At 44.0% G+C, this 15,076-nt stretch overlaps 1 protein-coding gene across 1 annotated transcript; it reads left to right on the top strand.

The window, feature by feature from the left end:
- Positions 1-3,180: 3,180 nt before the first annotated feature.
- Smkr1 (small lysine rich protein 1) lies at positions 3,181-14,775 on the top strand. Its single transcript, XM_036182197.1, has 3 exons — positions 3,181-3,249; positions 8,216-8,558; positions 13,320-14,775. Exons 1-2 carry the CDS (start codon positions 3,241-3,243, stop codon positions 8,417-8,419), a joined length of 213 nt encoding a protein of 70 aa, XP_036038090.1. The 5' UTR covers positions 3,181-3,240; the 3' UTR covers positions 8,420-8,558; positions 13,320-14,775.
- Positions 14,776-15,076: the final 301 nt, after the last annotated feature.

Below are 15,076 nucleotides of genomic sequence, written 5' to 3'. Positions count from 1 at the left end.
ACGGTTGTGAGCCGCCATGTGGTTGATGGGAATCGAACTCCCCAGTCCTCTGCAAGAGCAACAAGTGCCCTGAACTTCTGAGCCATGTCTCCAAGACTCAAAAGTGGGTTTTTCTTAAAGATATATTTTTATTATTTTATGTGTCTGTCTTAGTTGGGGTGTCTATTTCTGTGAAGAGACACCGTGACCACGGCAACTCGTGTAAAGGACAAACATTTAGTTGGTGTGGCTTACATTTTTAGAGGTTTAGTCCATTATCATCATAGTGCAACATGGTGGCGAGCCAGCAGACATGGTGCTGAGGAAGTAGCCAAGTGTCCTTTATCTCGACTTGCAGGCAACAGGAAGTGGTCTGTCGCCCACCTGCCATGCGGGGTACGACCAAACCGGGGTCCTCTGCATGAGCAAGTGCTCTTAACCGCCAACTCCTTGCACAACTTTTAGTTGTGGCCAAATTCATTTCATTTCACACCCTTCCACTTAACTCTGTCCCTTCCTCCCTCCTCCAACATTTACCTTCAAGAACCTTGCCCCCTGCCTCTGCCTCCCTAGTGCTGGGATTAAAGGCTTGCGCCACCACTGGCCAGGCCCAGGGGAGAAACCCTTTCTCAAACTTAACAACAAAAAAGGTTTGGATTGATTGATTGAGCATGCCTACTAAATTGCCTAGGAAAGATTTCTCTGAGCCTCCACTCACTCATCGAAAAACCTTCTCTAAACAAGGCTGATGTGGAAGTTAGCAAGTACTGGCAGACTGCTTCACAGGGTTCCTGCAAGCTGATGCTTCAGTGGAATTTGTTGTATAGCAAACTCTCTTAAGACAGGGCTTTAACACCAGCACCATTTATTCACTCCGAGCTTAATCTTTTTATAGATTTACTTGTTTTATAAGTGTTTTGGCTGCATGTACGTATTGCACAATGCATGTACTTAGTACTCTTGGAGAAGAGAGCTTCACCTGGAACTGGAGTTGGAAGCCACCATGTGAGTGCAGGAAGCCAACCAACCCTGTCCTCTGCAAGAACAGTAAGTGTTCTTATCCACTGAGCCATCTCTCCAGCCCCATAAAGTATTTTATTACATATTTATTTATTTTTAGCCAGGGCCTCACTCTACAGCCTTGGCTGGCCTCAAACTCATAGAAATGTACCTCCCAAGTGCTGGAGTTAAAAACATGGATCACCACACCTAGATTTCTTCTTTCTTTTTTAAGACAGGGTCTCCGCTCTGGCTGACAGGAACTCACTATGTAGATCACACTGCCCCCAAACTCACAGAGATCCCCTGCCTCAGCCTCCTGAATGCTGAGATTAAAGGCATGGACCACAATACCTGGAAAACAAAAAACAAACAAACAAACAAACAAACAAAAAACCTTGCCCCATATTGGATGCTGAATCCCCACGGTAAGCGGGGAGTCAGGCACTTGGCAAATATACAATAACCACTTAGTGAATAAAATGGAATGGTGAGAGTTACAAACAACAAGAATTGCACCCTAAACGCATTCTAGAAGAGGATGAAGTCACAAGATCAATCCCACCCAGAATATAAGAGCCCTGCCCCACCTTCCTCTCCTCCTGCCTATACCAGACTTTTTTTCTCTTTTAACCGACTTTTCTTCACTTCAACCCTCAGAGACCTTATTCTTGTTTTCCAGGAGAGGTCAAGGAGTTTCCGGTGGTTTCAAGAGAGTTGTTTAGCCTGCGCTCTCTCTCTAGCTTCTCCCACCCAAAGGCAAAGCTGCATATCCTGGTGGCCCGCCTCTTCTCTTCGTGCCCCGCCCAGTCGCACCGCCAGGGGCAAAACTATCTTAGCCAGCACCTAGTTGGGGTTCGTAGCCATTGTCAACAACAGCAAAGAAAAGCGAAAAGCGACAGCCCAGTCAGCAGGCCAAATCAGAACACAAACACAGAGCCCATTGGCGTAGGAAGGCCAGCCAGGCTCCGCCCAATTGTTGCACGCCCCGCCCCGGCACCTTAGCAACACCGTGGTTGCTAACCAACAATGCGTGGCTGGGCGGCGTTGGTGAGCAAGACCCAGGTGGTCTGCAGGGTGCTGCCTGAGTACCGCGCCGTCGAGGCCCTCGAATCGGGTGAGCGGGGCCTTGACCAGCGCCTCGGTGACTGGCAGCTTGCTGAGCCCGCCCAGCTCCCCCAAAAGCGTCTGTGCCCCCGCACACGGCGAGGGCACCGAACTGAGGCCACGGCGGGGGCAGGCGGCAATGCGCCGGTGAGAGCGTGGCGGGGCCAGGGGAGCGGCAGGAGGGGGCGCGGGGACCTCGACGCCGGCAGTGTTGGTGGGTGGGTGGGGATGTGGAGTCTGAATTTCGAGACTGGGGACTGGTGTTAACAACCCCCTGCTCAGATGAGAAAGAAATGGCCGTGGGGTTACGCATCTTGAAGTGGGAGAGGTTCGCCAGCGCTCGCCCTAACCCCGGTAGTCTTAGAGAGGAGTGCTTTCACCTACGTCCTCTGCCGCCACCACCGGGTACAGTTCAACCCAGCGTGTCGTGGGAGGGAGCCTGAGAGGGACTTAAGGTAGTCTGCATCGGCTGGACGGCAGCAGCAGATTCAGGCTGCACCCGTTCTGAGACGGTTTTCGTCCCTTGGTCCTGTGCTGTTACTTTCGCTCCTAAAAGATGCTTTGGCGTGTGGAAAATAGAGGGAGATCAGCAACGAGGTTTGGAACCCCAAAACTTAAGTACACGCCAATAGGGACTGTCCAGGCTGCTCTGAGTTGCAGGGTGGGATTCTTTGTAAGTAAGGTTGGCTCTGGAGGGAGATGGGGCGTCCATACTACACCTAACCCCACCCTTCCTGACCCCCACTTCCGCCAGTATTCCTGTTCTTCAGCCTGCATCCTGTAGTGCTGGCCTCTTCCCCAGCCTCATTTTTCTTTCTAGAATGGCTTTGGTTTTGTTGTCCTTTCCACAGACCTCAGGGACTCACTGTTAGCGGCTAGGTGAAGTCTGCGCTGTTGGAACCCATGGTTAGGAGTCCTCAGATGCTGCCACATTTATCATGTTACCATTTCTGCTTAAGAAAAAGCATCCCCCGCACTAGTCCCATGTTCTTCCGGAGACTTCCTTGTAACTGCCCTATCTGAATTTCTCATCTTTTTATCTCCTACACTAGAAATGCCTCCTGCTTCCTCTTGTTTGGTAAAGCACCCATAACCCTTAAGCGTCACTTTAGGCGTCCTGCGGGGCTTGCTTCCCTTTTAACCTGCAATGTGGGGATGTGTTTGGTAAGTCTGTGGTCCTTCCACTTCCTTCTGAAACTAAGTATAGCATTAAGTAAAATTGCTGTTTCTCTTGACTTAAATTTATATATTGCTACTGTTTTCTTTCCAGACGCAGGAGAGTGAAGCTGAGTGATTTACAAAGCTTCCCCCTGCTTTTAGATGTCCAACTTGTTAGTTTACAGCCCGAAGGCCTGAGCAGCTCTTCACTCGCTTGACAGACTTGGTGCCTCTCACTGCCCTTCCCCACCCCACTGTCACCCCATTTGTCTGCGGACAGACACTCCGACCTCATTGGGTCTCTTCATCTTTGCGTGGTCTCTCCAACCTCCACGTCCTATTGGCTGTTTGTTCTGCTTACAAATCCTCCGACCTTTCGGCCTATTCTCCAGGACCATGCCTTATATTTCTGCCTGTCCTGTCATGATGCTCCTGGGCCCCTCTTTCCCAGCGTGGTTGTTTCATCGATGTGTTTGTGATAAAAGGCGGGTGTCTTTTCCCTCACTGGACTGAGCCTCATAAGGTCAGGGCTCTCCTCTGTGTCTAGTACAGAGACAGGGACACAGTAGGAATTTGGACATACTTGTTGAATGAATGAAAAAGCCATCTTGAAATTGAGAACAACAGAAATACTGTTTCTTTTCTGCACTCTGTTCCTGCATTGCATCTATATTAGTTCCTTTTCAGTTGGCTAGGACCAAATACCTGAAGAAACAGTTTAGTAGCTAAGTTTATTCGGGTTACACTCTCAAGTTCCAGCCCCTCATAGTGGAGAAGGCATGGCAGAGTTCATGGCAGTGGTCTGATCGTGGCTGTTCACATGGTGGCAGGTCAGAAAGCGGAGAGAGTATGACCTGCTTCGGGCACCTAGCCCCATCTCTTAAAGGTTCCTCAAGGTCCTATTGGGAATAAACAATCCAAACATGGACCTGTTAGGGACATTTCAGATTTGAACCAACACCGCATCTGGTGCAATTTATTTATTCACTCAGCAAATCCTGTCCATCCATTTGGGGTACCAGATAATGGTTTAGGCTAAGGAATTTGTGGTAAGCTCACAAGCAAACCCTCTGGATTACGATCAATTACTACTACAATTACTATTAAGTAATTGCAATGCTTTTAGTGAGAAATGTCCCCATAAACTCAGATATTTGAATACTTGGTCCCCAGTTGGCAGCGCTGTTTAGGGAGGTGTGCAGCCTTCCTGGAGGAAGTACATCATTGTAGAAGGGCTTTGAGATTTCATAGCCTCACCTCACTCCCAGTTCACTCTCAGCTTCCTGCCCTGGCCACCTGCTACCATGCATGCCTCCCTCACTATTATGAAATGTCCCTTTGTAAGCTAGAAGTAATCTTGCTCCTCCATAAATTGTTTTTGGTCATGGTGTTTTAGCACAGCAACAGAAAAATAACTAATATAGTAGTAAAATACCTAAGGAAAGGAGCTAGAAAATGATACTTCAGAGGCAAAGGCCTGTGGAGCAGTTTGCAGATAGACTGTGAGGACCTGGAACCAACCCCTTGCCTAGGATTGTGTTCATTTGTTTGTTGACATATATGTTGATGTATATGATACAGTAAGAGGTTGTATGATTATTCTAGGTATAGGAAAAAATAGACACTGTGTCAGGAGGCTTTTCTTATTTTGCTGGTAGTGGGAATTGAGTCCAGGCCACTGTACATGCTAGGCAAGGGCTTTACTACTGACCTACATATCTAGTGCCTCCTGGAGCCTGGAGAAGTTTTTTATAAAGAAGTGATATTTGAGTGGATTCAGAAGGAAGAGATGAAATAAATTATTCCCCTTCTGTTATATGAAAGCCTATAGGTCCTATAGTATAGGGAAAAGCCTACAGAAAAAGCAGAGCCTCCAGAAACAGGAGGAACTTGGCAAGTTTGGGAGCTAGAAAGAAAGCCAGCATAGATGTAGCCAAGTAGTTTTCCTTGTGGAGTTTTTAAGGTTCTAAATTGTGATCTGAGACCAAGAACTCAGCAGGGTTTCAGTGAACCAACTGAGGGGATGGATGGTTGCCGGTAAGATGACTTAATGGGTAAAGGTGCTTATAATATGTTCTCCATACAGGATATACTATTATTAGCTTTGGGGGCTGCCTTTTTAATTTACATATGTGTTTATTTACTTCTGAGATAGACTGTCACAATGCAGCCCTCACTGCCTTAGAACTCACTACATAGACCAGGCTGACCCCAAACTCATAGAAATTCACCTGCCTCTGCCTCCTGAATGCTGAGATTAAAGGTGTGCCCACCAGGCCCAGCTAGTTTGCATTATTTTACTTAATCACTTTGAAATTCACTCATGTAGCTATTCTTTTCTCATTGCTCAATAGTGTTCCACTTTATGGTTATACCACAATACATTCATCCATTTATTTGCTGAGAAACATTTGAGAGCATTTCTGCTTGTAGCTCTGACAGGTTAGGCTGCTTTGAGAAGTTATGTACAGGTCTTTAAATAGAATATGCTTTCACTTTTTTAGGAATAGAATGGCTAGGTCAAATGCAAAAGGTGTGTTTAACTTAAAAGGAAACTGCCAGACTATCTTCCAAAGCAGTTCTGTCAGTTTGTCTCCACCAACAGTGAATGAGAGTTCCAGTTCCTCCATTTCCTCACCATCACTTGATGTGGTCAGTCATATAACAAGCCATTCTAATCCATGTGTGTTGGGTATCTTGTAGTTTTCATTGTATATGTCTAATTTCTAACAGTATTAAGTCTGTTTATGAGCTTATTTCCCATGTCTCTTTTTCAGAAAAGAAAAATTTGAATAGTTTGCAGATTTTTATTGGGTGGCCCTCTTACTATTGTGTTTTGAGCATTCTTTATTGTGGAGGTAGGCCTTTACCATATGCTTGATTTCGAATTATTTTCTCCAAGTCTTTGGCTTGGCTTTCATTCTCTTTTGGAAAGCAGATGTTTTACTTTTCAATTGCAAGCTTAGCAACTTGTTCTTCATGGCTCGTTATTTCTTTTTCTGTTGCTGTGATTGAATTCCGTGATGAAACAGAGAGGAGAAAGGGATTATTTTTGGCTTACAGTTCCAAAGGAGATAGTCCTCATGGTGGGGAAGGCGTGCCTCAGGAGTGTGAAGTCAGCTGGCCACCGGGAAAAGGCCTCAAAGTCCGCCCCACCCCGCCCAGCTGGGACTGAAGTGTCCAAACACACAGACCTGTGGGGGACATTCACAGTCAAACCACAGCACATGGGGTGTGCTGCTGATGTCATATCCAAGAAATCTTTGCCAAACTGAAAGTCATAAAGGTCTCGAGAGGTTTTGTGATGTGGGGTTTTATATTGAGGTCTATGATCAATTTTGAGGGCTTTTTGTTTGTTTGGTGTGGTTCAAGTATTAATTGGGGTTCTCTGCTTTTGTTTTGCTAATGGGCCTTCATTATTGCAGCACTATATGCTATATAGAGAGCATCCTGGACATAGATAGTATCTAGGAATATACTGCATTTCACCTGACAAAAATATATTTTAGTATTATAAACACACTAACTTTTATTTGTTTAACTTGGGACATTTAAGTGAAATTTAATCAATGAGATATCTGTTTTATGTAAATATTTAGCCTTTGCTAAACCCTAATAAGTATATGTTCTCTCTCTTCCCCTAACTAGAAGAGACACTTAAGTAATGCTTGCCCATCCGTCTTTTTCTCTATGTGTGAGGTGGTCATAGGACTTAGAGAAGTTCAGTTCAGTTGTGTGCACTGCCAGTTCCCGCTCACTGTTCCTAGAGAGCCCTGACCTCTTCAGCTAGTCAGACAAAGAGCCTGGTGGCTGTCACTGGATGTCTACCAAGTGACCTTGCTGAGCCCCTGCTGTGTCATTTTGAAGATAGGAATGGTGCCTTGTCAACCTTGAAGTGCATTGTGGTGATAAAGATGACGGCAAGGATTGTTTGCCCAGTGCTTGCTTCAGACACTGAGTCTGTTGTTTTGTATCCACATCTCACTTAAATCCCATGACTACTTGGGTAAAAGTACTTGAATAACAAGTACCAAAATATGCATTTCTCTCCTGTCTGTATAATTTGCTTTAAATTTAATTTTTAGTATGCACCCCTCCAGAAATATGCAAAAATAGTTTGGTAAAATAAATCCCCATAGGCCCATTCCTTGGGTTCAGAAAGTATCAAGAGCTTACCAGGTCTGTGGTTTCTGTTCCTCAGTAGGTATGGAAGGAATGACAGTATTGGAAAGCAAATTCCTAGTCTTCTGTTTTGTCTCTGCAGTTTCAGTGTGCATCTCCAAGACATGTGCATAGCAAGTGCCATTATCAGACCTAACAGACAGATTTCACTGTCTCCCTCAAAAGTGTCTTTTCACTTTTGCAAGTGAAATGCAAATAAGAATGTAAGACACTACCACACAAGCAAGGGCCGTGCACCACATAGGGTCGGGTTTCTTTAAATATAAATGTCACACTAGATTGCATTTGATTCTCCTGCTCCAGGCAAGCCTTTTTTTAAAAAATGATAAGGGATATTTATACATATCCGTGGGATGCAATACAATAATGTGAGGATATATACATATAGACAACAAATCTGAATAATTAGCGTTTTCATTTCCTCCAACATTAATCAACTCTGTTGGGAATCTTTGAATTATTTTGAACACACAAACATATTTGTTGTGGCACTTGGGTTTTGTTTGTTTGATTGTTTTAGGCTTTTCCCCCCTTCAAGTCAATAAGGAAATGTAGAAAATTACTTCAAGGCAGGGCTTGATGGCACACTCCTTTGATCCCAGCACTTGGGAGAGTCAGGCAGATCTCTGTGAGTTAAAGGCCAGCCTGGTCTAGATGGTGAGACCCTGTCTCAAAAAAAAAAAAAAAAAAAGAAGAAGAAAGATAGAAAAAGAAAGAAGAGAATGCCATCAAGTGGGGGAGGAGGTGATGGAAACTAATTTTCTCTCATGTCTGTACTTGCCTTTGAAAGTCAGGTAAAGGGAAGAAAGGGAAAGCCCGGGTCAAGACTAGCGGGAAGAAGCAGAAGCCCAAGAAGCCGGAACCAGACATCCTCAGCCCTGCCGCCATGCTGAACCTCTACTACATCGCCCACAACGTTGCTGACTGCCTATATCTTCGAGGCTACCCTTGGCCAGGCGCGCCCAAGGGAAAGAAGGGGAAAAGCAAGATTTAGGTGATAGAATTCAAAGCATGTCTTGGTTTCAAAGAACAGGAAGTGGAAGAAAGCATTCAGGACAGCTCATTGCCGACAGGTGAACTAGAGACATCCAGAAACATGCAGCCAGCCAGTGCACTTCTCTGGGGTAAATGAGGTAAACGCATGTTTATTGCCACAGCTAAGCCAGACACTAGGTGGCTCCCCTTTAGTTTTTCAGAAGTAATCAGGAAACCAAACCCCAAGTGGTTCTTAAAGGAGACACTGGCATTGGTAGTGATTTTTATAGTAGTATAATCATAGTTCTGGACCTGAATTAAACCTTGTTCTCAAAAGGCAGCTCCCATTTGCATGAGTCATTTTCTTTTGAGAGGGGTACTTCCTACTTTCGAATCTAAGTTTAGTGAAATAGGATTTATGTTGAGGTCTTTGATCCACTTGGACTTGAGTTTTGTGCATGATAGATAGATTTGCAGTCTTCTACATGTTGACATCCAGTTATGCCAGCACCATTTGTTGAAGATGCTTTCTTTTTTCCGTTGTACAGTTTTGCCTTCTTTGTCAAAAATTGGGTGTTCATAGATGTGTGAATTAATGTCAGGGTCTTCAGTTCCACTCCATTGGTCCATGTGTCTGTTTTTATGCCAGTACCAAGCTGTTTTTATTACTATAGCTCTATAGTAGAGCTTGAGGTCAGGGATGGTGATGCCTCCAGAAATTCCTTTATTGTACATCCTCAGCCCTCAGGATTGTTTTGGCTAACCTGGGTTTTTTGTTTTTCCATATGAAGTTGAGTATTGTTCTTTTGAGGTCTATAAAGAATTGTATTTGGATTTCAATGGGGATTGCATTGAATCTGTAGATTGCTTTCGGTAAGATTTCCATCTTTACTATGTTAATCCTGCCTATCCATGAGCATGAGAGATCTTTCCATTTTCTGATTATCTTCTTCAATTTCTTTCTTCAAAGACTTAAAGTTATAGGTCTTTCACTTGTTTGGTTAGAGTTACCCCAAGGTATTTTATATTATTTGTTGCTAGTGTAAAGGGTGATGTTTCTCTGATTTCTTTCTCGGCCCATTTATCATTTGTATATAGGAGAGTTACTGATATTTTTTAGTTAATCTTGTGTCCCACCACATTACTGAAGCTGTAGGAGTTCCCTGGTAGAATTTTGGGGGTCACTTGTGTATACTATCATATCATCTGCAAATAGTGAAAGTTTGACTTCTTCTTTTCCAAGTTGTATCCCCTTAATCTCCTTCTGTCGTCTTATTGCCCTAGCTAGAACTTAGTGTACTATATTGACTAGAAATGGAGAGAGTGGACAGCTGTGTCTTGTTCCTGATTTTAGTGGAATCACTTTGAGTTTCTCTCCATTTAATTTGATGTTGGCTGTTGGCTTGCTGTATATTGCCTTTATTATGTTTAGGTATGTTCCTTGTATTCCAGATCGCTCCAAGACCTTTATCATGAAAGGGTGTTGGATTTTGTCAAAGGCTTTTTTAGCATTTAATGAAATTATCATGTGTTTTTTTTTCTTTCAGTTTGTTTATGTAATGGATTACATTGATAGATTTTTGTATGTTGAACTATCCCTGCATCTCTGGGATGAAGCCTACTTGATCATGGTGGATGATTTTTTTGAAGTGGATTCAGTTTGCCAGTATTTTACTGAGTATTTTTGCATCAATGTTCATGAAGGAGATTGGTCTGTATTCCCTTTCTTTGTTGCATCTTTGTGTGATTTGGGTGTCAGGGTAATTGTAGCCTCATAAAAGGAGTTTGGCAATGTTCCTTCTGTTTCTATTGTGTGGAACAATTTGAGGAGTATTGGTATTAGCTCTTCTTTAAAATTCTGGTAGAATTCTGTGCTGAAACAATCAAGCTCTGGGTTTTTTGGAGGGGAGGGGATTGGGAGACTTTTAATGACAGCTTCTATTTCCTTAGGGGTTATAGGTCTATTTAAATGGTTTATCTGGTCTTGATTTAATTTTGGTATGTGGTATCTATCCATAAAATTGTCCACTTCTTTTAGATTTTCCAATTTTGTGGAGTACAGGTTTTTGAAGTATGACCTGATGATTCTCTGGATTTCCTCAGTGTCTGTTGTTACGTCTCTCTTTTCATTTCTGATTTTGTTAAATTGGATGCTCTCTCTGTCTTTTGGTTAATTTGGATAAGGGTTTGTCTAGCTTGTTGATTTTCTCAAAGAACCAACTCTTTCTTTCTTTGATTCTTTGTATTGTTCTCTTTGTTTCTATTTTATTGATTTCAGCCCTCAATTTGATTATTTCCTGGCATCTGTTCCTCCTGGGTGAGTATGCTTCTTTTTGTTCTAGAGCTTTTAGATGTGCTGTTAAGTCGCTGGTGTGAAATTTCTCCAACTTCTTTATATAGGCATTTAGAGCTATGAACTTTCCTGTTAGCACTGCTTTCCTAGTGTCCATAAGTTTGGGTATGTTGTACATTTATTTTCATTGAATTCTAGGAAGTCTCCAATTTCTTTCTTTCTTCCTTGTTCCAGTGGTGATTGAGTTAAGCATTCTTCAGTTTCCATGAGTTTGTAGGCTTTCTGCATTTTGTGTTCTTGTTGAATTCTAACTTTAAGCTATGGTGATCTGATAAGATATAGGGGGTTATTCCACATTTTTTGTATCTTGTATTTTGTATCTTTGTATTTTGTTGGGATTTGCTTTGTGATGGGGTATCTGTTCCATTTTAGAGAAGGTTCTATGGGGTGCTGAAAAGAAGGTATATTCTCAGCCGGGCGGTGGTGGCGCATGCCTGTAATCCCAGCACTCGGGAGGCAGAGGCAGGCAGATCTCTGTGAGTTCGAGGCCAGCCTGGGCTACCAAGTGAGTTCCAGGAAAGGCGCAAAGCTACACAGGGAAACCCTGTCTCAGGAAAAAAAAAAAAAAAAAAGGTATATTCTCTTATGTTTGGCTGAAATGTTCTGTAGGTGTCTATTAAGTCCATTTGAGTCATAACATCTGTTAGTTCCCTTATTTCTCTGTTAAGTTTCTGTCTGGCAGACCAGCAGACCTGTCCATTGGTGAGAGTGTGGTGTTGATGTCTCTACTATTAGGAGTTTGATGTGTGATTTAAGCTTTAGTAATGTTTCTTTTACACATGTGGGAATGCCCTTGTATTTGGGGCATAAATGTTCAGAATTGAGACTTCATCTTGGTGGATTCTTCCTGTGATGAGTATGAAATGTCTTCTCCATTTCTGTCCAGGACCTTCTGGCTTTCAGAGTCTCCATTGAGAATTCAGGTGTAATTCTGATGGGTGCCTTTATATGTTACTTGGCCTTTTCCCTTTGCAGCTCTTAATATTCTTTCTTTATTATTTATGTTTAGTGGTTTGATTATTATGAGGTGAGGGGATTTTTTGTTTGTTTGTTTTTTTCGAGACAGGGTTTCTCTGTGTAGCTTTGCACCTTTCCTGGAACGTGCTTTGGAGACCAGGCTGGCCACGAACTCACAGAGATCCGCCTGCCTCTGCCTCCTGAGTGCACCACCACCGCCCGGCATGTGGGGATTTTTTTTTAGGTCCAGTCTATTTGGTGTTCTATAAACTTCTTGTATCTTCATAGGCATTTCCTTCTTTAGGTTGGGAAAGTTTTCTTCTATGATTTTGTTGAATATATTTTCTGTGCTTTTGAGTTGGTATTCCTCTCCTCCTTCTATCCCTATTATTCTTAGGTTTGGTCTTTTCATGGTGTGGCAGATTTCCTGGACAATTTCTGTTATGACTTTGTTGGCTTTAATGTTGACTGATGAGTCTATTTCCTTTATCATATCTTAAATGCCAGATGCTCTCTTCTATCTCTTGTGTTCTGCTGGTTATGCTTGTATCTGTAGTTCTTGTTCATTTACTCAGATTTCCCATTTCCAGAATTCCCTCAGTTTGTGTTTTCTTTATTGTCTCTATTTTCATTTTCAAGTCTTGAACTGTTTCCTTCACCTGTTTGGTTGCTTTTCCTTGGTTTTCTTCACTTTCTTTAAGGTATTTATTAATTTATTCCACTTTTGTGTTTGTCTTTTCCTCGATTTCTTTAAGGGAATTTTTCATTTCCTCTTTAAAGGACACTATCTTCCTAAAGTTATTTTTAAGGTCTTTTTCTTCTGCTTCTTCTACATTGGGATGTTCAGGTCTTGCTAGGTTCTGGTGGTGCCATATTGCTCTTTATGTTGTTGGATGTATTATTGCCCTGGCATCTCTTCCTCCCATCGGTGTAGGCAGTGCCTGTGCCTCCAGGGATCCCTCTTGGTCCAATGGGTCCAGGTGGTGTCAGTGTCTCAGGGAGCCGCTGAGGTCACAGGGGATGAGTGGTTGGGGAATGCAGTGGGACTCGTGGATTACAGGATTCATTGAGGGGAAGTGAAATCTGCACTTGCTTTACCAGCAGGGCTGCATGAGTGGATTATTGGACCATGGGCCTGGGTACTGGGTATTTGGAAGGGTCTACACTTGGTTGTATCCAGCAAGGGGGAGATCTTTTGCCTTGCCCCTTGACATTGTTATAAAAAGCCCTTTTGAATAAAGTTCTGGGCCGGTGGATAAGGATCCAGGCCCTCCTGAGGCTATCCTGTGTTTCTATCTGTTTCTCTCCCCTCTATTCTTCTCTCTAAATCTCTTACCCCTCACTCCTCAAGAGTACCCTGGGGTAAAGGTGGGGGCTGGTCCCCCATCTGGGGGGTGGAAAGGCCTGTCCACAGGAGCCTTGCCTGCTGGCTGGTTAGTGGGGCTGCCATTGGGGGTGGGGCATGGGGCCTAGGGCCTAGAGACTGGGATGGCTGTTCAGCTGGGAGAACGGTCACTCACCTCTTGTTCCAATTGGTGCTGGCAAAGCTTTCCCTTGTTTAATACAATGGAAAATAAATACTTTGTTTTTATACTTCTCTGCTCACCAGTCTTTCTCCAATGTGAATTAACTGGAGTCCAGTGGAGACTAAACTCGGTACAAGCCCTCAATCCTGCCAGGTGTGCAAGCACATGACCAAGAAGCTCTGGGGCTAGGAAATGGCTCTGGATATGGTGCTGCTGTGAAAACACGAGGACCTGAGTTTGATCCCAGCATCTCCAGATAATCCCAGTGCTGGTGACGGCAGGATCCATGGGGGTGTCTGCCCAATCAGTTGAGCTGAATCAAGGAGCTCCAGGTTCCCTGAGAGACCCTGGAGGAAGCAATTAAGGAAGACACCAGTGTCAACCAGTGGCCTCTGGACACACACATCTGCACACGGACATGGACACATGAAAACCTGCCTGTGTGGTGGATGCTTGAAGAAAGGGAACAAATCAGCTAAGTTAGCTCCCCATGTGACAGAGGGCCTGAGGAAAGTGGTTTACAGGAGGAGGCTGTCTTTCCGATCATGGCTTCAGGGGCTGGCTCCTTTATTGTGGGAATGAGACACAGCAGAATACCATGGTGGTAAGAGCATGTGGCAGAAGAGGCTGATCATCTTAGAGTGGCCAGGGAGGAAGAAGAAAGGCATTGAGGGTCCAGGGACAAAATGCTTCATTTCCTTCCTTCCTTCCTTCCTTCCTTCCTTCCTTCCTTCCTTCCTTCCTTCCTTCCCCGAAGCAGGGACCTCAGTGTGTAGCTTAGCTAGCCTGAAACTCACTGTGTAGACCAGACTAGCCTAAATTCAGAGACCTGTCTACCTCTGTCTCTTGAGTGCATACATCACTACACCAGACTAATACACACTTTTCAAAACCATGCTTCCAGTGTCCTACTTACTCCAGTGAGGCCCTGCCTCCTACAATTTCCGCCAACCTCCCAATTCATCTACAAATCCATTAGTGTAGATTAATCTGCCGATAAGATTATAGCCCTAATGATCCAGTTGTCTCCGAATAGCGCTGCACCACCGCTAAACCTCCAATCCATAAATCATCGTGGAGCATTCCAGATTTAACCATAACATTCTGCCCTGAGTCCCCAAGGACTCTTGCTCATTACACAAAAGACATTCAAGAATCCCCAAATTCTCAAAGGTTCCAGGACTGCACAAAAGTCTAAGTCCAGCAGAGCAGTGGTGGTGCACACCTTTAGTCCCAGCACTTGGGAGGCAGAGGCAGGTGAATCTCTGTACGTTCCAGGCTAGTGTGGTCTACTTAGTCCTACGCCAGCCAGGGCTGTTACACAGAGAAACCCTGTTTTAAAAACAAAAACAAAGTCCAAGTCTCTGAGACTTGAGTCTTTAGCTGTGAGCCCCCGTAAAATATGAAAACCAAGTTGCAGACACTCTACCCATGACACTCAGAAAGAGGCAGTTGCAGGGATGTACGCATCCCTGATGCATCACTGCATACCTGCTGTCTTAGCTACGGTTTCTGTTGCTGTGAAGAGACACCATGACCATGGCAACTCTTATAAATGAAAACGTTTAGTTGGGGTGGCTCCCTTACAGTTTCAGAGGTTCAGTTCATTATCATCATGCTAGGAAGCATGGCAACATGCAGGCAGGTGTGGTACTAAGAGTAGTAGCTGAGAATCCTACATTTTGTAGGTAACAGGAAGTCAACTGAGACACTAGGAGGTATCCTCAGCATAGAAAACCTCAAAACCCACCCCCACAGTGACACACTTCCTCCAGCAATACCACACCCACTCCAACAAAGCCACGCCTCCTAATAGTGCCACTCCCTACAAGATTAAGGG

This window comes from Onychomys torridus, chromosome 3 (assembly GCF_903995425.1).
Source record: "Onychomys torridus chromosome 3, mOncTor1.1, whole genome shotgun sequence".
NCBI classification, from domain to species: domain Eukaryota; kingdom Metazoa; phylum Chordata; class Mammalia; order Rodentia; family Cricetidae; genus Onychomys; species Onychomys torridus.
This window is presented reverse-complemented; position numbering and strand designations above follow the sequence as displayed.